Source organism: Theropithecus gelada, chromosome 7a, assembly GCF_003255815.1.
Source record: "Theropithecus gelada isolate Dixy chromosome 7a, Tgel_1.0, whole genome shotgun sequence".
In the NCBI taxonomy this organism is placed as follows: domain Eukaryota; kingdom Metazoa; phylum Chordata; class Mammalia; order Primates; family Cercopithecidae; genus Theropithecus; species Theropithecus gelada.
Window position 1 is genome coordinate 20050496 of NC_037674.1, and position 21869 is coordinate 20072364.

The window sequence follows — 21869 nt, forward strand, 5'->3', positions numbered from 1 at the left end:
TGAGTAAGAGATACAGAAAATGCAGTCACACCAGGTACTTTAATCCCTCCACCCCAAGAACAGCAATCTTAACAACCTAGAAGCATCTCAATCTTATCACTTTAATTCCCTACTGATTATGATCATCTGTGTTAAGCTGTTTTAGCATTTGTTTTTAAAATACCAATACCCTCCAGTGGATGAAGGAATTCTTCCAGTCCCTAAGTCATATAGATGGTAGTAAATTTTAGTTGTATTATTATAACTTTTACTGTGGAGGAAAAAAAGGCAAACGGAAACAAATTTAACTGGCAAAATGTCTTAAACAGAATTTCAGATAGGACTAAAATTAAGTATACCTCTAAGTAATAATGTCATAAAATAAAAATTTCCAAAGATCTAATCAGCAGCAGCAATTCAATTTATCCAGAGGTCAGGCAGAATGCATGAGTCCAAAGTGCCAGGCTTGAGTCAATGAGGGAGTATTGCTAAGGAAGTGCCACTTCACATGGGTTTAGAGTTGGGTGTTTGTTACCGAACCCCAGTGGGCAGATCTAGCATTAAGAGGGAGCCTACCCATATTATTAAATAATATGGAATTAAATAAAGGAATTAAATAAACAGAGCTTGTAGACATGAATTTGAAGTCATAATCAGAAATCTCAAAACCAATAAAACCTAAAACCTTTGCCAAACATTCTGAATCACAAGTGTATAGAGTCTGAATTCTGTTTTTTCTATTGTTTTCTCAGATCTTCTGAATCTAGCAAATAAAAGAAGTGATATTTACTCATACTTGCCTCAAAGCTGAGTTTCTTCCATATATTGCTCTCCTTTACTTTGGGGACATTTTCATGTACATCATATTCATCTATAGCATCTGTTAGCTTCCAAGGAAACTTTATCATGAAGGTTCGAAGTTCATTAATGTAGCTAGTCAAAATGTTCACTCCTTTTTGCAGATGTTCATCTAGTTCTATGGAAAATACCAATGTGCCAATTTGTATGTGTGGGTGTATAAATATAAACCATGAGCTATTATAAAGAATTCTAAAGAAAGTCCAAATTCCCCTGTAATCCCAGCACTTTGGGAGGCCGAGGCGGGTGGATCACGAGGTCAGGAGATCGAGACCATCCTGGCTAACATGGTGAAACCCCGTCTCTACTAAAAATACAAAAAACTAGCCGGGCGAGGTGGTGGGCGCCTGTGGTCCCAGCTACTTGGGAGGCTGAGGCGGGAGAATGGCGTGAACCCGGGGGGCGGAGCTTGCAGTGAGCCGAGATCGCGCCACTGCACTCCAGCCTGGGAGACACAGTGAGACTCGTCTCAAAAAAAAAAAAAAAGAAAGTCCAAATTCAAACTTGCTATTTTTAAATTTCAAACAACATGTTTGAGGATTTTCCTGTTTACAAGCAAGTAGCTCTGTATTTTAATACAACCCTTTCCTTTTCTTGTTCTTCATGATTAGTCCTGGGTCTTTCTACCAACTTTCTCAGTATCAAAACCCATTTCACTTACTCAATTACACACTGCCCTTACCCGAATGTAGTAAATGGCGTGTCACCTGTTTATGCTGTGTCACCCAATGGCAGCACTTGTATCTGTTCTGACACAGGAACAGAATTGCCCCTTCCTAGCTGCTATTCTTACCTTCAGTGTGAATAAAAAGCTCCTTTATTTGGTTGTTAAGGAAAGACAGTGTAAGATTAAGCAATTGTTCTGAAAAGTGTTTGCTTTGGGGTTCAGAATAACTTTCTCTAATTGCTGAGCAAAGTAAATCCAATGCTGGCATCAGCTCTTCCACATCTGAGAAAGAACCAAAGAAATTAACATGAAGAATACCAGGATTCTCACAATAAAATTAACATATCAAAAAATATCATGTTACAATATTTTTAAACATAAAACAAGGACCAATGTCTTATTTTCAAAAAGCTCACAAAACTTTTATGCAGGCTTATTACCTGCAAAATTTAATGATTCTAATTATTAATAGTTATCATTTACTGGTATCACTGCTAACTACCCTTTTGCTGACCACCTACATCTTAAGTACTGTACTTGTTGTTTTATAAATGCTATCTCATTTATTCCTTTCAACAACTTAAGAGGTAGGTGTGTATTATATTCTTTTTACATAGATTTAAAAAACTGAGGTTCAGAGACTTGCCCAAGCTAATTCAGAAAGTAAGTGGCAGGGCCAGGCGCGGTGGCTCACGCCTGTAATCCCAACACTTTGGCAGGCCAAGGCAAGCGGATCCCTTAAGCTCAGGAGTTCGAGACCAGCCTGGCTAACATGGTGAAACCCCGCCTCTACTAAAAATACAAAAATTAGCCAGGCATGCTAGTGGGCGCCTGTAATCCCAGCTACTCAGGAGGCTGAGGCAGGAGAATTGCTTGAACCCGGGAGGTGGAGGTTGCAGTGAGCGAAGATTGCACAACCGCACTAAAGCAGCCTGGGCAACAGCGTGAAAAAAGAAAAAGAAAGTAAGTGGCAGGGCCAAAATGTGAATTTAAGCCTGTCTGATCGCAAAGCTATTCTGTGCTAAACAGTCAAGTGAAAGCAAGAAGTGTGGGCCCCTGGTTGTTTTATCTGCAGCTGAAGGCTCTAATTAAGTGATTCCTGTTTGTCTCAGCACTGCCCCCCACTTTAGGATTACATCTGTGAGATGTACGAGAATTATGGGAAACAGGTTTTCCCCCTAGGAGAGCAGGTAAGGCTATTCCCAGTGCTTCTCGTTCCGGACCCATCTCCACCCTTTAGAGCTGAGCAGTGCAGGTGAGAGTGGAATGAGGAGAAACCACTAACCACCGAAGAACAGAAGTGAATAATGACTCTACAACTGCTGATGGAGCTCTGCTCAACACCAAAATCAGGCCTTTTTCTATAAATTCAAGCAGTTTTTAAAACATTAGAGCATTAGAAAAGCTGGCAATCCAAGAAAGAGGAGACCAAACTCTGCACTCAAAACAAAATAGAATGTGTTTGTGTTTTTTTGAGACGGAGTTTCACTCTTGTCCCCCAGGCTGGAGTGCAATGGAGCGATCTCGGCTCACTGCAACCTCCACCTCCTCGCTTCAAGTGATTCTGCCTCAGCCTCCTGAGTAGCTGGGATTACATGCATGCACCACTACACCCGGCTAATTCTTATATTTTTAGTAGAGATGGGGTTTCACCATGTTGATCAGGCTGATCTCGAACTCCTGACCTCGTGATCCGCCCATCTCGGCCTCCCAAAGTGCTGGGATCATAGGCGTGAGCCACTGTACCCAGTCTGAGAATGTGTTTTTAAAAGAAAATATCTTTCCACCATATATGAGATTTAGGGAGAAAAAAAAGAAAACATCCAATTCATTTTCTCAGTGAAAGGTAATACTACATCAGTGGAAAAAGAGCAGGTTGTCATTTTCTCCATGTAAGTAGACTACAAATTGGTAAAACTTTTGAAGGACAATTTATCGAGGTGTTTAAAAATATAAATTGTGCATACTCTTAAACCTGGAAATTCCAGGTCTAGAATTTAATAATAAATTCTAGTAATATAAGTAAATGATTATATATGTGAAATTACACACATACAGCATTTCTTACACACTGCTAATAGCAAAGAACTGGAATAAATCTAAATGTCTAACAGGAGTTTGGCTTGGCAAATTATGGTACAGCCCATACAATGAAATTCTGTGTCATCATAATTAGTAAGTATATATTACTAACAAGAAAGATGTCTATAGTATGAAGTGGGAAAAAACAGACTATAAAACTGTATTTACAGTGTCAAAGAACAAAAATTACAATAAATTCAGATTAAAGATCTCAATTGGTTTTATTGCAATTCTAGAATGTGGCAACACTTAATTTCATAACATGGAAAAGGTATTCTAGTGAGTTGAGCAGAGGGGTTGGCTTTATGGACACAGAAGAGCTGAAGAGAGCAGAAGCATATTGGTTGTTTCAAAGCTACTTTTTTTGTAAGATAAAGAGAGACAGAATAATAGAAAAAATACTGATTATTTAACATGAAGCTACTTCAGGCTTTTTTTCCAATTAAAAATAGAGGCAGAGTCTCACTATGTTGCTCAGGCCGGTCATGAACTCTTAGTCTCAAGTGATTCTCCCGCCTGGGCCTCCTGAAGTGTTGGGATTATAGGCATGAGCCACTGCACCCAGCCTTTTTTTTTTTTTTTTTGAGACAGAGTCTCACTCTGTTGTCCAGATGGGAGTGCAATGGCATGATGACGGCTCACTGCATCCTCAACCTCCCAGGTTCAAGCAATCCTCCTTACCTCCCTTTCCTGAGTAGCTGAGACCACACACGCACACCATCACGCCTGGCTAATTTTTAAATTTTTTGTAGAGGTAAGGTTTCACTATATTACCCATGCCAGTCTCAAACTCCTGGGCTCAAGAGATCCTCCCGCTTCAGCCTCTGAAAGTGCTGGGATTACAGGTATGAGCCACTGCACCTGGCCTACGTTACTTCTTTTACATAAGGATTATATCAGAGGGAACTTCATCATCACGCTGATTGAAGATTGAAACTGGACTGTTTGGGATTATTGGCTCTCTCCTAATTTCTCCCAATGTCAGAAGACCACCTTATTTTAAGTTTGATGCTATGGAACTTTAGCATAGTTGACTTCATTTTGATTTCTGTTCTGGTCTGATGGGGCCTAGTACAGCTTACACCAAAACAATGGTCTCCATAATTTTTGTTTAACAAGGGGAAAATATACTTTATTATCCTGTTGTCCTAAGGAGAGAATTTGCATGGCTACCTGGTCCAAGAATAAAAGTTAGGCTTCCTATTTGTTAAAAATGAAAGCCAAAATCTTGAAACGTGTTGGTAGTGTGGCAAAAAAGCAGAGAGGTCCGGGTGAATTTTTCTTTTCTTTTTTTTTTTTTTGAGACAGTCTTACTTTGCAATCAGGCTGGAGCGCAGTGGCACAATCACAGATCACTGCAGCCTAGACCTCCCCCCAGACTCAAGCAATCCTCCGCCTCAGCCTTGCAAGTGGTTGGGACTACAGGATGTGCCATCATGCCCAACTAATTTTTAAACTTTTTTTGTAGAATGGGGTCTTGCTATGTTCCCCAGACTGGTTTCAAACTCCTAGACTCAAGCGATCCTCCCACCTTGCCCCCAAAGTGTTAGGATTACAGGGCGAGCCACTGCATCCTGCCAAAAATTCTTACAACATATCCTAATCCACAACTGTCAATACACATCTCAGATGGTTGCAAGGGCAGGCAATTTTCCAAATAAATGTTTTTCTGTCGTGTATAAAACTGTCTTGAATTTAAAAGATTGTCTCTTCCTTGCATACTACAAACAGAGTATAGTACAAGATATGAGCAATAAATAGCCCATATAGTATGAGGACATTTATAGAATCAGATAACACTGCCAAATTTCCACATAGTTGTCCAGGCATAGTGGCTCGCACCTGTAATCCCAGCACTTTGGGAGGCAGAGGATTGTTTTGAGCCCAGGAGTTTGAGACCAGCCTGGGCAACACAGTGAGACCCCATTCTCTACAAAAAACAGCTGATTGTGGTGGCATGCACCTGTAGTCTCAGCTACTCAGGAGGCCGAGGTGGAAGGATTGCTTGAGCCCAGGAGGTGAGGCTGCAGTGAGCTGTCATTATACCACTGCACTCCAGCCTAGGCAACAGAGTGAGACTGTGATGCAAAAAAAAAAAAAAAAAAAAAGGAAGAAGAAAGTTTCCAAAAAGTATATAAAATCCCATGACTGGCCGGGCACGGTGGCTCAAGCCTGTAATCCCAGCACTTTGGGAGGCCGAGGCGGGCGGATCACAAGGTCAGGAGATCGAGACCATCCTGGCTAACACCGTGAAACCCCGTCTCTACTAAAAAAATACAAAAAAACTAGCCGGGCGTGGTGGCGGGCGCCTGTAGTCCCAGCTACTTGGGAGGCTGAGGCAGGAGAATGGCATGAACCCGGGGGCCGGAGCTTGCAGTGAGCCGAGATCGCGCCACTGCACTCCAGCCTGGGACACAGAGCAAGAGTCCGTCTCAAAAAAAAAAAAAAAAAAAAAAAAAATCCCATGACTAAGTTTTGGCAAGTAAATGAGTCATCAGAAACCACAAGATCATAATTTGAAAGTTATTAAGAAGATCAAATGATAAATACGAATGTAGAAATCTTTATTCCACTTACTTCTTAAATATAAATGGGATGAAAAGTGATCAAACTGATCAGATACAGAAGATTTTGAGGATGGATTAAAAAGATTTTCTTTGCTCTTCAAAAAGAAATTTACTGTGTCCAGCTGACGATTTTCTATCCCGGCCTGAAATGAGGAGGAAAATAAAAATCAGAAAAAAATTACAATAGCGAAAAAAATCAGGATTCAGATTTTTAAACAAACTTTAGAATTTAATGTGGTGAGACTACAGGAGGCAAAAGACTGCATGAGTACCTGGGCTCCAGTGAGGATTTTGACAATGACTGATTATGCAATCTGGGGCAAGACTCTCTAACCTTTTCTTTTCTTTTTTTTTTTTTTAGTCAGAGTTTTGCTCTTGTTGCCCAGGCTGGAGTGCAATGGCATGATCTTGGCTCACTGCAACCTTTATCTCCTGGGTTCAAGAGATTCTCCTGCCCCGGCCTCCCAAGCAGTTCAGATTACAGGTGCCCGCCACCATGCCCGGCTAGTTTTTGTATTTTTAGTAGTCAGGGTTTCCTCATGTTGGCCAGGTTGGTCTCGAACTCCTGACCTCCAACGATCTACCTGCCTTGGCCTCCCAAAGTGCTGGGATTACAGGTATGAGCCACTGCGTCTGGCCCAATTTCTGCTTCAACAGAAACAGGCGGTTATTAGACTACAAAACCTTTCCAGCTCTACCATTTTATAATTTTAAAACAATTCAAAACTAAATATCAGGGATTACTCTTACAATTAAGTTTATTCTATTTGAATTAAAATGTTATGGCAGTACAATATAAAGTCATACTCTTGTCACCCAGGCTGAGGTACAGTGGCATGATCTCAGCTTACTGCAACCTCTGCCTGCCCAGCTTCAGCGATTCTCGTGCCTCAGCCTCCCGAGTAGCTGGGATTACAGGCATGCGCCACCACACCCAGCTAATTTGCTGTTGTTGTTGTTGTTGTATTTTTAATAGAGACAGGTTTCACTGTGTTTGGCTAGGCTAGTCTCGAACTCCTGGCCTAGAGTGATCCACCCAACTCAGCCTCCAAAATTGCTGGGATTACAGGCATGAGCCACTGCGCCCAGCCAGATTCTCCGTTGTCTTTTTTGAGACAGAGTCTTGCTCTGTCACCCAGGCTGGAGTGCAGTGGTTCGATCTTGGCTCACTGCAATCTCTGCCTCCCAGGTTCAAGTGATCCTCCTGCCTGAGAGTCCCAGGTAGCTGGGATTACAAGTCTGAACCACTACACTCAGCTAATTTTTGTATTTTTAATAGAGGTGGGGTTTCACCATGTTGGCCAGGCTGGTCTCGAACTCCTGACCTCAGGTGATCCTCCCACCTAGATTTCCCAAAGTGCTGGGATTACAGGCGTAAGCCACTGCACCCGGCCACATTCCATATTTTTAATAAACAAAAATAAAATAAACGTATTTTTTTTTCAAAGTATGATGGCCAGGTGTGGTGGCTCATGCCTGTAATCCCAGCACTTTGGGAGGCCGAGGCAGGTGGATCACCTGAGGTCAGGAGTTCAAGACCAGCCTGGCCAACATGGTGAAACCCCATTCCTGCTAAAAATACAAAAATTAGCCAGGCATGGTGGCAGGCACCTGTAATCTCAGCTATTCAAAAGCTGGGGCAGGAGAATTGCTGGAACCCAGGAGGTGGAGGTTGTGGTCAGCTGAGGTCGTGCCACTGCATTCCAGCCTGGGCGGCACAGTAAGATGCTGTCTCAAAAAACAAAAACAAAACAAAAAAGAGCATGTGGCCTGAGAAGCCTAAAATATTTACTGTCTGATCCTTTACAAAGTTGGTGGGGCACGTGGCTCATGCCTGTAATCCCAGCACTTTGAGAGGCAGGGGCAAGAGGACTGCTTGAGCCCAGGAGTTTGAGACCAGCCAGAGCAACATAGTGAGACCTTGTTTCTAAAAAGGTTTTAGAAAAAAAAAAAAATTAAACAAAAAAAAATTAAAAAGTAGCTGGGTATGGTGGCGCACACCTGTAGTCCTAACTACTGGGGAGGTTGAGGCAGGAGGGTCTCTTGAGCCCAGGAAGTTGAAGCTGCAGTGAGCTGTGATTGCGTCTCTGTACTCCAGCCTGTGCGACCCTGTCTCAGACAAAAAAAAAAAATATATATATATATATAAAAAAATACAGATATTTTTTCTACATATATAAAAAATATATTATATATATATATAAAATATATACATTTTTTCTATATATATAATATATATATTTTTTCTATATATATATATATTTTTCTATATATATAGAAAAAAGAAAAAAAAAAAAAAAAAAAGGCCGGGCACAGTGGCTCACTCCTGCTCACTCCTGTAATTCTAGCACTTTGGGAGGCCGAAGTGGGTGGATCACCTAAGGTTAGGGGTTCGAGACTAGCCTGACCAATATGGTGAAACCCTGTCTTTACTAAAAATACAAAAATTAGCCAGGTGTGGTGGTGTGCGCCTGTAGTCCCAGCTACTTGGGATGCTGAGACAGGAGAATTGCTTGAACCCAGGAGGTTGAGGTTGCAGTGAGCCAAGATTGCACCATTGCACTCCAGCCTGAGTGACGGAGCAAGACTCCATCTAAAAAAAAAAAAAAAAAAGAAAAAGAAAAAGAAAAATTTGCCACCCTTAGCATAAAGCGTTGTGCATAAGAATCACCTGGAGAATTTCTCAAGTTGTGGATTGCAAAGCCCTGCCCCTAGACTTTCTAATTCAATAGATATTGGGAGGGCCCTGACAATTTGCATTTCTAATCCACAGGTCATGGTGAGCTGCTGGTCCAGAAACCAGATTTTGAGAGCCAATGGGCCAAAGTTCTAGGTGTTAATATACCAAGGGAGGTGAGAGATATTGGGGGGAGTTATGTTGGAGGAAGAAAAGACAGGACAAACCTAGGGTCCATGTGAGGTGACACCCACCAAAAAAAGATAAACTAGAAAAATTACTGGCCCCAGAGGGAGACTATAAACAAACTATACCTTTGTTCTGAGTTATGGGAGTAAAAACTAAATTATCAATGAATATAATATTCTTGTTCTTATGATATACATACTAAAGTACTTAGAGTGAAGGATTATAAAGTTTGCAATTTCAAAATGGTTAAGCAAAAAAGAACAAAAAAAGGTACAATTAAAACAAATGTGGTTTCATCCTGGCTAACATGGTGAAACCCTGTCTCTACTAAAAAATACAAAAAATTAGCTGGGCATGGTGGTGGGTGCCTGTAATCCCAGCTACTCAGGAGGCTGAGGCAAGAGAATGGCGTGAACCCAGGAGGCAGAGCTTGCAGTGAGCCGAGATCGCACCACTGCACTACAGCCTGGGCAACAGAGTGAGGCACTGTCTCAAAAAAAACAAAAAAACAAACGTGGTTTGGGAGGTGGGCAGGTCACTTGAGGTTAGGAGTTTGAGACCAGCCTGGCCAACATGGTAAAATCCCATCTCTACTAAAAATACAAAAATTAGCCAGGCCTGGTGGTGCACACCTGTAATCCCAGCTACTCTGGAGGCTAAGGGAGGAGAATCGCTTGAACCCAGGAGGTGGGGGTTGCAGTGAGCGGAGATCACGTCATTGCACTCCAGGGTGGGCGACAGAGCAAGACTCCATCTCAAAAAAAAAAAAAAAAGACACAAATGTGGTAAAATGTTAATAATAGTTGGTTAATCTAGGTGAAATTTAACTTAATGTTCATTTTACTAATTTTCGAAGTTTTTCTGTAGATTTAAAAATTTTCAAAATCACACATATAAAAACAATGACCAAATAGTAATTCCAAAAATAAAAATTTAAATTAGAAACAGATGTATTTAATAGCAGATTACACACGAGTGAAGAAAGAATTAGAGCACTGGGAGATTATGAAGAAATTATCCACAATGTAACAAAGTCTCATAGTGGTTAAGAAGGACTGAGCAAAGTGTCAACTATCTAACTACTTCTGATTGAAAGACCAATGTGACACATGGAAAATACATTTTGTTTTCCTTTTTTTCTTTTTTTTTTTTTTTTTTTGAGACGGAGTCTTGCTCTGTCGCCCAGGCTGGAGTGCAGTGGCCGGATCTCAGCTCACTGCAAGCTCCGCCTCCCGGGTTCACGCCATTCTCCTGCCTCAGCCTCCCGAGTAGCTGGGACTACAGGCGCCCGCCACCTCGCCCGGCTAGTTTTTTGTATTTTTTTAGTAGAGACGGGGTTTCACCGTGTTAGCCAGGATGGTCTCGATCTCCTGACCTCGTGATCCGCCCGTCTCGGCCTCCCAAAGTGCTGGGATTACAGGCTTGAGCCACCGCGCCCGGCCTCCTTTTTTTCTTTGGAGACAGGATCTCACTCTGTTGCCCAGACTGGAGTGCAGTGGAAAATACATTTTGTTTTCCTTTTTTTCTTTGGAGACAGGATCTCGCTCTGTTGCCCATGCTGGAGTGCAGTGCCGCAATCTCACTCAGTGCAACCTCCACCTCCTGGGTTCAAACGATTCTCCTACCTCAGCCTCTCAAGTAGCTGGGATTACAGGTGTGAGCCACCATATCTGGCTAATTTTTTTGTATTTTTAGTAGAGATGGGGTTTTTGCATGTTGGCCAGGCTGGTCTCAAATTCCTGAACTCAAGTGATCTGCGCATCTCGGCCTCCCAAAGTGCTAGGATTACAGGTGTGAGCCACTGTGACTGGGCTGGAAAATACATTTTCAATTTTCAAGCACATGGAACTTTTATTAAAACTGAGTAGTCATGTGCCACATAACAATATTTCACTCAACAACTGGCTAAATTTACAACAGTGGTTCCCATAAGATTATCATAGAGCTGAAAATTCCGACAGCCTATTATTTGCTATACTATACTTTTGTTTAATGTACTCCTACTTATTTCTTTTTTAAGCTAGCTATAAAACAGCCCCAGGTAAGTCCTTCACGGTATTCCAGAAAAAGGCATATGAGACGATAGCTCCATGCATGTTACTGCCTCTGAAGATTGTCTTGTGGGACAAGATGTAGAGAGGTGGAAGACAGTGATATCGATGATCCTAGGCCTAGGATATGTATGTGTCTGTGTCTTCATTTTCAGCAAAAAGTTTAAAAAGCAAAATAAATGGTGAAAAATGAACCTAAATACATAATAATATCTAATGTGGTTAAAAAAAACCCACAACAATAACATGAATAGGCTAAGAGTAAATGAAGTTAAAGCATTCAACAGACCTGTGCTATTCAAAACAATTAGTTATTAACTGTAGATCTGAGCTGGGCGTGGTGGCTCATGACTGTAATCCCAACACTTTGAGAGGTCGAGGGGTGGTGGATCACTTGAGGTCAGGAGTTCAAGAGCAGCCTGCCCAACATGGTGAAATGTCTCTACTAAAAACACAAAAAATTAGCTGGACGTGGGGGCAGGCACCTGTAATCCTAGCTATTCGTGAGGCTGGGGCTCAAGAATCACTTGAACCCAGGAGGCGGAGGCTACAGTGAGCCAAGATCATGCCACTGCACTTCAGCCTGGGCGACAGAGTAAGACTCCATCTCAAAAAAACAAAATAAAACAAACCAAAAAACAAAGAAACCACACACAAAACAAAAAAACAAACTTTAGATCTGATAATTTAAGTATGTACATTATATTTCCTAGGATAGCTTCTAAAGGAACAGAAAGTGAATATTTAATTTCTAAACTAGTAGAGGGCACAAAGGAGCTCCTGGAATGCTTGTGATGTTTTATTTCTTGACCTGGATGGTGGTTATAAGAGTTTTTGCTTGATATTTGTTAGCCGGGGCAGTGGCTCACGCCTGTAATCCCAGTACTTTGGGAGGCCGAGGAGGGCGGATCACCTGAAGTCTGGAGGTCAAGACGAGGCTGGTCGACATGGCGAAACCCCTCCTCGACTAAAAATACAAAAATCAGTTGGGTGTGGGGGTGCACGCCTGTAATCCCAGCTACTAAGGAGGCTGAGGCGGGAGAATCGCTTGAACCTAGGCTGCGGAGGTTTCAGTGAGCTGAGATTGCACCACTGTACTCCAGCCTGGGTGACAGTGAGACTGTCTCCAAAAATAATAATAATTACAATAGTAACTATTATTATTTGTTAAACTGTATTCTGCGTATGTTTTTACACATTGTATTTCACAATACAAAAATAAAAATGTATTAATGTGGTTCATTACAGTAACAAATTAAAGGAGATTATTCATATGATTATCTCAATAGATACAGAATAAGCAGTCGATAAAAATCCAATACCCATTCATGATAAAACCTCATAGCAGGGAACATAAGAGAACTTAACCTTACAAAGGGTATCTTAAAACACACACACACACACACACACACACACACACACACACACAGATGGAGAGACAGAGAGAGAGAGAGAGAACATGTGTGCTCTACTCAGGAATAAGGCAAAGATTACTTCTGGATAATGTTATACTAGAGATTCTAGTACCCTAATTAAGAAAAAAGGTGGTGGCTAGGCATGGTGGTTCACGCCCGTAATCCCAGCACTTTTGAAGGCTGAGGAGGGAGGATTGCTTGAGTCAGGAATTTAAGACCAGCCTGGGGCACACTGCAAAACCCCGTCTCTACAAAAAATAAAAAAATTAGCTGGGTGTGGTGGTGTGCAACTGTAGTCCCAGCTACTCAGAGGCTGACATGGGAGTATCCCTTGCACCTGGGAGGCAGAGGCTGCAGTGAGCCAGGACTGTGCCACTGCACTCCATCCTAGGTGACAGAGTGAGACTTGGTCTCAAAAAAAAGTGTTAAAAAATACATACAAGGGTTTGAAAAGGTGAAAGAAAACTATATTATTCTGATGTTATATGCATATTAACTATATAGAAAACGCAATAAAATCTAACAGATAAATTATTAGGATTAATTTAACAAATTTGCTGGATATAAAAATCAATACATAAAAATTAATTATATTTCCTTATACTGTCAATTAACAAAATGTAATTTAAAAAATACCACTTAGGGTCGGGCACAGTGGCTTATACCTGTAATCCCAGCACTTTGTGAGGCCGAGGCGGGCAGATCATGAGGTCAAGAGATCGAGACCAGCCTGGCTAACACGGTGAAACCCCATCTCTACTAAAAATACAAAAAATTAGCCAGGCGCGGTGGCACGTGCCTGTAGTTGCATCTACTTGGGAGGCTGAGGCAGGAGAATCGCTTGAACCCGGGAGGCGGAGGTTGCAGTGAGTCAAGATCACACCACTGCACTCCAGCCTGGATGAGAGAGCGAGACTCCATTTCAAAAAAAAAAAACAACATATAGAATAAACAATAAATATAGTATTTAAATATATACACAACACACACAACACAAATAAAGGAAAAGATGCCAAGCTTTTAATGGAAAAATTGGAAAAACTGTAATGTTTTATTGAAAGACATTAATGAAGACCCACCCCCCCAAAAAATGACGAGACTATGGATATGAAGATTAAATATCCTAAAGATGCCATTTCTTCCCAACTTGATATATAGATTTAATGTAATTCTAATATAAATCCTAACAATTTTTCATGAAACTTGACAAGCTAATCCTAAAAATTAAAGATTAAGGAACAGACAACAGTAAAGTCACCCCTGAAGAATAAGGGAATTTGCCCTAATTAAAATCCTAGATAATAAAGGCAAGATGGAATTGGCCTAAGGAAAGACCTATGAACAGAATAGAGAGGTCAAAAACAAACTCATGCATATGTGGAAACTTAATATATGACACTCAAGGCATCAGTGGTAAAAGACAAGACTTTTTTTTTTGAGGCGGAGTCTCATTCTGTCATCAGGCTGGAGTGCAGTGGTGTGATCTTGGCTCACTGCAACCTCCGCCTCCTGGGTTCAAGCGATTCTCCTGCCTCATCCTCCCAAGTAGCTGGGACTACAGGTGCGCACCACCATGCCCAGCTAATTTTTGTATTTTTTAGTAGAGATGGGGTTTCACCATGTTGGCCAGGATGGCCTTGGTCTCTTGACTTTGTGATCTGCCCCCCTCAGCCTCCCAAAGTGCTGGGATTACAGGCGTGAGCCACTGCTCCCAGCCAGGACTTTTCAAAAAAGTGCTGAGACAAATGGTTATCAGTATGGGAAAATCATGTATAAGTTTTAAATGGATAAAGAACTTAAATATGAAAATCATAATTTATAGCTGGGTGTAGTGGTAGGTGCCTGTAATCCTAGCTACTTGGAAGGCTGAGGCAGGAGAATTGCTTGAACCTGGGAGGCAGAGATTGCTGTGAGCTGAGATCTCTCCACTGCATTAAAAAAAATTCATAATTTAAAAACTTTTAGGAAAAAACATAAAAACTATATAATTTAAGGATAGATATCACAAACAGTATTAGTCATAAAGGAAAAGACTGATTAAATTCCATTAAAATTAAGAACTATATTAAAGAATCCATGGATTAAGTAAAAAGACAAGCCACAGACTAGAATACATCCACCACACAAACAACAAAGAATTGGTATCTAGAGAATACCCAACACTACAAACCAATAAGAAAAAGAATAATACCCCGAAAGAAAAATAGGCAAAAAACTTGAACAGTTACTTATGAAAGAAAAAAATCCAAATATCTTACACACACACACATACGCTAAACCTTAATCAGGGAAATGCAAATGAAAATCCATCATATCATCACACTGGAAAAAATGTTATAAATCAAGTGCTGGCAAGAACATCAAGAAAATGCAACATTGAGAACTCATATACACTGCTGGTGAGAGCATAAACTGATAAAACAATTTTGGAAAACTAGAGTATTATCAATAAAATTAAAGATGTGCATGCCATATGACCCAGCAATTCTGCTTTCACCCTAGAGACACCCTTGCAAATGTGCTGTAGCAAATACATGAGAAACTTTACAGCAACACCACTTGTAACAGCAAAAAAAAAAAAAAAAAAGAGGAAACAACAGAAAGCTGGATAAAGACATATTATACAGTGGGATACTATACAGGGGTAAAACTGAATGAACTATAGTTATATACATTAAACATGGATGAATCAAAAAAATCACATTGAGTCTAAAAATATATATATACAGTGCCAGGCATGGTGGCTCATGCCTGTAATCCCAGCACTTTGGGAGGCTAAGGCAGGAGGATCACCTGAGGTCAGGAGTTCGAGACCAGCCTGGCAAACATGGCGAAACCCCGTATCTACTAAAAATACAAAAACTTGCCAGGTGTAGTGGCACGTGTCTGTAATCCCAGCTACTCAGGAGGCTGAGGCAGGAGAACTGCTTCAACCCAGGAAGCGGAGGGTGCAGTGAGCTGAGATAGTTCCACTGCACTCCAGCCTGGGTGACAGAGTAAGACTCCGTCTCAAAAAAAAAAAAAAAAAAAATATAGAAAAAAAGAAAAGAAAAGAAAAAAAACTATATATATGTAAAATATAATATATATATACACATATATACACACACATACAAAGTAGTTCCATTTTATGCAAAATTCAACATTAGCTACAACTAAATAGGATTATTTGGGGATATATTTATATGGAAAAAAAAAGAAAATCATAAGAATGGTTAAAAATTTCAGAATGGCTGGGCATGGTGGCTTACGCCTGTAATCCCAGTGCTTTAAGAGACCAAAGCAGGAAGATTGCTTGAAGCCAAGAATTCGACACTCACCTGGGAAACAAAGCAAGATTCCACTTCTACAAAAATAAATAAATAAATAATAAAAATTAGCTGGGTGCAGCTGTATGCACCTGTAGTCCCAGCTACTTGGGAGGCTGAGGCAAGAGGATCACCTGAGCCAGGAATTCAAGGTTACAGTGAACTATGATCACACCACTGTACTCCAGCCTGGGTGACAGAGCAACACCCTGTCTCATTAAAAAATAAGTAAAATTTCAGAAGAGTGGTTAATTCTGAGGCTAGACAAGGTAAGGGAATAGGATCAGGGCAGGGTATTATACATTCAATTTATTCTATTTCTTGCCTTGACGGTGGATACAAGAATATTTGTTTTATTATTGTTATCACTTAAAATATATATTACTCATTCATTTTTATGTGGGAGGAGACCAGGGCCAAAGCAATGTTGTATATACAATGCAATACTAATTAAATTCACACAGAGACATGTGCACTGTGTAAAGGGAGAGGCGCTGTCTGAATTAATATCCTGGTGCTACCACCTATGCCCATGTATAGCTGAATTAGATTTCCTAACCTCTTTGTGCTTCAGCTCCCTGCTCTAAAAAATGGGGCTAATAGTATTAACCCTATAGGGTTAATAAGAAAATTAATGAGATAACACTTGTTTATTATTAACATATGAAAAATAACTATAAGGAAATAACACCCAAATAGCAAACATGATTACTTCTGGATGGTAGAGTTACAGAAGACTTAATTATTTTTCTTACAATGATATTTTAGAGTATATAAAAATAAATTTTTCAACGAATGGTGCAGGGACAACTGAAGAGCCACAAAAGAATGCAAAAGAGGCCGGGCGCGGTGGTTCACGCCTGTAATCCCAGCACTTTGGGAGGCAGAGGCAAGCAGATCACTTGAGGTCAGCAGATCAAGACCAGCCTGGCCAACATGGTGAAACCCTGTCTCTACTAAAAAAACAAAAATTAGCCGGGCGTGGTGGCGGGCACCTGCAGTCCCAGCTACTTGGGAGGCTGAGGCAAAAGAATCACTTGAACCCAGGAAGTGGAGCTTGCAGTGAGCCGAGATTGCGCCACTGTACTCCAGCCTGGGTGATAGAGCGAGACTCCGTCTCAAAAAAAAAAAAAAAAGAATGCAAAAGAATGAAGGTGGACTCCTCCTTCATACCATATAAGAAATTGAACTTAAAGTGCATAAGAAACCTAACTGTAAGAGCTAAAACTATAAAACCCTTTTAAGAGTAAATCTGCACCATCTCAGATTAGGCAATGGTTTCTTAGATTCAACACCAAAAGCAAAAATGACCCCCTCTTCCCCCCAAAAAAGATACATTGATTTCATAAGAATAAAACACTTTTGTGTTTCAAAGGACACCATCTAGAAGGTGAAAAGCCCAAAAAACTGAGGAGGAACTCCTCCCCAACTCATTCTATGAGGCCAGCATCATTCTAATACCAAAACAGAGACATAACAAAAAGAGAAAACCAGGCCAATATCCTTAATGAATATAGATATAAAAATTCTCCACAAAATACTAGCAAACTGAATCCAGCAATACATCAAAAAGCTAATCCAACAGAATCAAGTAGGCTTTATCCCTGGTATGCAAGACTGCTTCAACATATGCAATCAATAAATGTGATTCATCACATAAACAGAAGTAAAAACAAAAACCATTGCTTGCTCCTCAAGTAATCCTCCCTTCAACATCCCTTCATGTTAAAAACCCTCAACAGACTAGGCATTGAAGAAACATATCTCAAAATATCAAAAGCCATTTATGAAAAACCCTTAGCCAACATCATACTGAATGGGCAAAAGCTGGAAGCATTCCCCATGAGAACCACAACAAGACAAAAATGTCTACTCTCACCACTCCTATTCAACATAGTACTAGATGTCCTACCAGATCAGGCAAGAGAAAGAAATATAAGGCATCCAAATAGGAAGAGAGGAAGTAAAACTATCTCTGTTTGCAGCTGACATGATTCTATACCTAGAACACCCCCATAGTCTCTGTTCAAAAGCTCCTAGATCTGATAAACAACTTTAGCAAAATTTCAGGATACAAAATCAATGTAAAAAAAATCAGCAGCATTTCTATACACCAACAATGTCCAAGTTGGGAGCCTAATAAAGAATGCAATCCCATTCACAAAAGTCACAGAAAGAATAAAATACCTAGAAATACAGTTAGATGAAAAGTCTCTACAATGAGAATTACAGAACAATGCTGAAAGAAATTAGAGATGACACAAACAAATGGAAAAACATCCCATGCTCATGGATAGGAAGAATCAATATTGTTAAAATGCCCAAACTCCCTATTCAATTAATGTGCTGGGATAAATGGTTAGCCATATGCACATGATTGAAACTGAACCCCTTTCTTATACCATATACAAAAATCAACTCAAGTTTGATTAAATACTTAAAAGTAAAACCTAAAACTTTAAAAACCCTGGAAGATAACCTAGAAAATACCATTCTGGACATAGGCTCTGGCAAAGATTTCATGACAAAGATGCCAAAAGCAATTGCAACAAAAACCAAAAATTGACAAATGGGACCTAATTAAACTAAAGAGCTTCTGCAGAGCAAAATAAATTATCAATAGAGTAAACAGACCACCTAGAGAATAAGACCAAATATTTGCAAACCATGCATCTGACAAAAAGGCCTAATATCCAGATCTATAAGGAACTTAAATTAACAAGCAAAAAATAACCACATTAAAAAGTAGGCAAAAGACATGAACACACACTTTTCAAAAGAAGACATACACATGACCAACAGGCATATGAAAAAATGCTCAGTATCACTTATCATTAGAGAAATGCAAATCAAAACCACAATGAGATACCATCTCACACCAGTCAGAATGGCTATTACTAAAAAGCCAAAAAATAACAGGTGCTAGTGAGGTTGCAGAGAAAAGGGAAAGCTTACACACTGCTGGTGGGAATGTAAATTAGCTCAGCCATTGTGGAAAGCAGTTTGGCGATTTCTCAAAGAAGATAGTTAAAGCAGAACTATCATTCAACCCAGCAATCCCATTATTGGGTATATAACCAAAGGAATATAAATCATTCTACCATAAAGATACATGCACAAATATATTCCTCACAGCACTATTGACAATGGCAAAGACATGGAATCAACCTAAATGCCCATGATTGGCATTTAGGTTGGCACACTGGTGTATTAGTCTGTTCTCACACAGCTGTAAATATACTACCTGAGAAGAGAGGTTTAATTGACTCACAGTTCTGCATGGCCAGGAGGCCTCAGGAAACTTATAATCATAGTGGAACGTGAAGGGGAAGCAAGGCATGTCTTACATGGTGGCAGGAGAGACAGCACAGGGGAAAACTGCCACTTTTTTTTTTTTTTTTTTTTGAGACAGAGTCTCGCTCTATCGCCCAGGCTGGAGTGCAGTGGCCAGATCTCAGCTCACTACAAGCTCTGCCTCCCGGGTTCACGCCATTCTCCTGCCTCAGCCTCCCAAGTAGCTGGGACTACAGGCGCCCACCACCTTGCCCGGCTAGTTTTTTTTTTGTACTTTTTTTTTAGTAGAGACGGGGTTTCACCATATTAACCAGGATGGTCTCGATCTCCTGACCTCGTGATCCGCCCGTCTCGGCCTCCCAAAGTGCTGGGATTACAGGCTTGAGCCACCGCGCCCGGCCGAAAACTGCCACTTTTAAACTATCAGATCTCTTGAGAACTCACTATCACGAGAACAGCATGGGGGAAACTGCTCCCATGATCCAATCACCTCCCTCCCCTGACACATAGGGATTACAATTCAAGACGAGATTTGGCTGGGGACACAGAGTCAAACCATATCAATTGGATAAAGAATTTGTGATACATATACACCACAGAATACTATGCAGTCATAAAAAAGAACGAGGTCATGTCCTTTGCAGCAACATGGATGGAGCTAGAGGCCATTATCCTAAGTGAATTAATGCAGGAACAGAAAATCAGATACTGGGTGTTCTCACTTATAAGTGGGAGCTAAACATAGTACACACGAACAAAAAGAAGTGAACAACAGACACTGGGGCTTACTTGAGGGTGGAGGGTAGGAGGAAGGTGAGGATTGAAAACTACCTATCAGGTACTATGCTTATTACCTGAGTGATGAAATAACCTGTACACCAAACCTCCATGATATGCAATTTACCTATGTGACAAACCTGCAAATGTACCCTGAACCTAAAATAAAAGTTAAAAATAATTTAAAAAGAAGGTGAAATAACAACTCAAAGAATGGGAGAAAGTATTTGTAAATCATGTATGTCATAGGGTCTAGCATCCAGAATATATAAAGAACTCTCAGAACTCAATAAAAAGACAACCTAATTCTAAAAAGGGGCAAAGTAATTCAATAGACATTTCTCCAAAGAAGACACACAAATAGCCAATAAGCATATGAAAACATGTTCAACATGTTTAGTCATTATTAAAAAACAAATGAAAACCACAATGAGATGCCATTTCATTTTGAGTTCACACTGACTAGGATGGCTAGAATAAAAAACAGACAACAAGTGTTAGCTAAGATGTGCAGCTAGCAGAACCCTCATATATTGCTGATGGGCATGTAAAATGGTGCATTAACTGTGGAAAAGAGTTTGGGGATTCCCCAAAAATAATAAATGACCCAGTAATTCCACAGCTAGGTATATACCCAAGAGAAATGAAGACATATGTCAACACAAAAGCTTGTACACAAATGTCCATAGCAGGATTATTCATAATGGCCAGAAAGTGGAGACAACCCAAATGTCCATCAGCTGATGAATGGATAAACAAAAAGCAGTATATATTGATAAAATGGAATATTCAGCCATAAAAATGAATGAAGTTGTAGTGACGCATGCTACAACATGAACTTTGAAAACATGCTAGGTCAAACATGCCAGTCACAAAGGTCACATATTTTATAATTCCATTTACATGAAATGTCCAGAATAGAAAAATCTAGTCAGAAAGTAGATTGGTGTTTAAGATGTGGAGACAACAGGAAATAGGGAGTGGCCACTAATGGTTATGGAGTTTCTTTTTGAGGTGATGAAAATGTTCTGAATTAGTGATGATGGCTGCACAACTCTGAATATACCAAAGGCCATTGAGTTGTACACTTGAAAAGGGTGAATTTTATGGGTATGTGATTATATCTCAATAAAGCTGTCATTTAAAGAAATTGGCACATAACATTATTAACTTCAGGGACTGTGTGGTATAGCAAAAGGTACCCTGCCCTTGATTCTAGCTCCTGTCTTTATTAATATGGCTCTGGGTCACCCACTCAATCACTGAGAGCCTAAGTTTCTTCATCTGCAAAATAAAAATAATATAAACTACCCAATCTGTCTCATGTGGTTATTTTGGGACAAAATTAGATATTGCATGTAAAAGAGTGTTTGTGAATTATAAAATGCTACATAAATTCAGGTTATGTCTCTTCTGAAGTTGGATTAGAATAGTAGGAAGCAGGCCGCGTGCAGTGGCTCACTTCTCTTATTCCAGCACTCTGGGACACAGCGAGCGAATCACTTGAAATTAGGAGTTCGAGACCAGCCATGGCCAACAAGGCAAAACCCTGCCTCTACCAAAAAATACAAAAATTAGCTGGGCATGGTGATGTGTGCCTGCAGTCCTAGCTACTGGGGAGGCTGAGGTGGGAGAATCACTTGCACCAGGAGGCGGAGGTTGCAATGAGTCTAGATTGTACTACTGCACTCCAGCCTGGGCAACAGAGTGAGACCCTGTGTCAAAAAAAAAAAAAAAAAAGTAGGAAGCATAAGGTAGGAATAAAAGATCATTACTGTTCAAGCTTTCCATAACTTATTTCCACTTCATTTAGTCTCATTAACTTAATGTTGCCTCCATTTCCTGTACCTTTTTCTTACCATCTACTATAATCTTGTATCGTATAAAGCCAAAAAGTTGAGTTAGGGTACTGAAACAGCCAGAACTGTTTAAATAGATATGCAAAGGCCATAGTTCTTTTTGTTGCTAAATTAAATGAATTCTCTCAAATCCTAAATCGAATAAA

The 21869-nt window shown here is 40.2% G+C and overlaps 1 protein-coding gene across 2 annotated transcripts in view; it reads right to left on the bottom strand.

Moving 5' to 3' along the window:
- Positions 1-21869, bottom strand: part of SPG11 (SPG11, spatacsin vesicle trafficking associated) — a 104536-nt gene that overhangs the window by 67902 nt on the left and 14765 nt on the right. For both annotated transcript variants that reach the window (XM_025389760.1, XM_025389759.1), the window contains exons 8-10: positions 6164-6296; positions 1631-1786; positions 780-955 (exon numbers count right to left, since the gene is read on the bottom strand). In XM_025389760.1, the coding sequence (XP_025245545.1) occupies positions 780-955; positions 1631-1786; positions 6164-6296 (465 nt within the window). The remainder of the gene's footprint in view (positions 1-779; positions 956-1630; positions 1787-6163; positions 6297-21869) is intronic.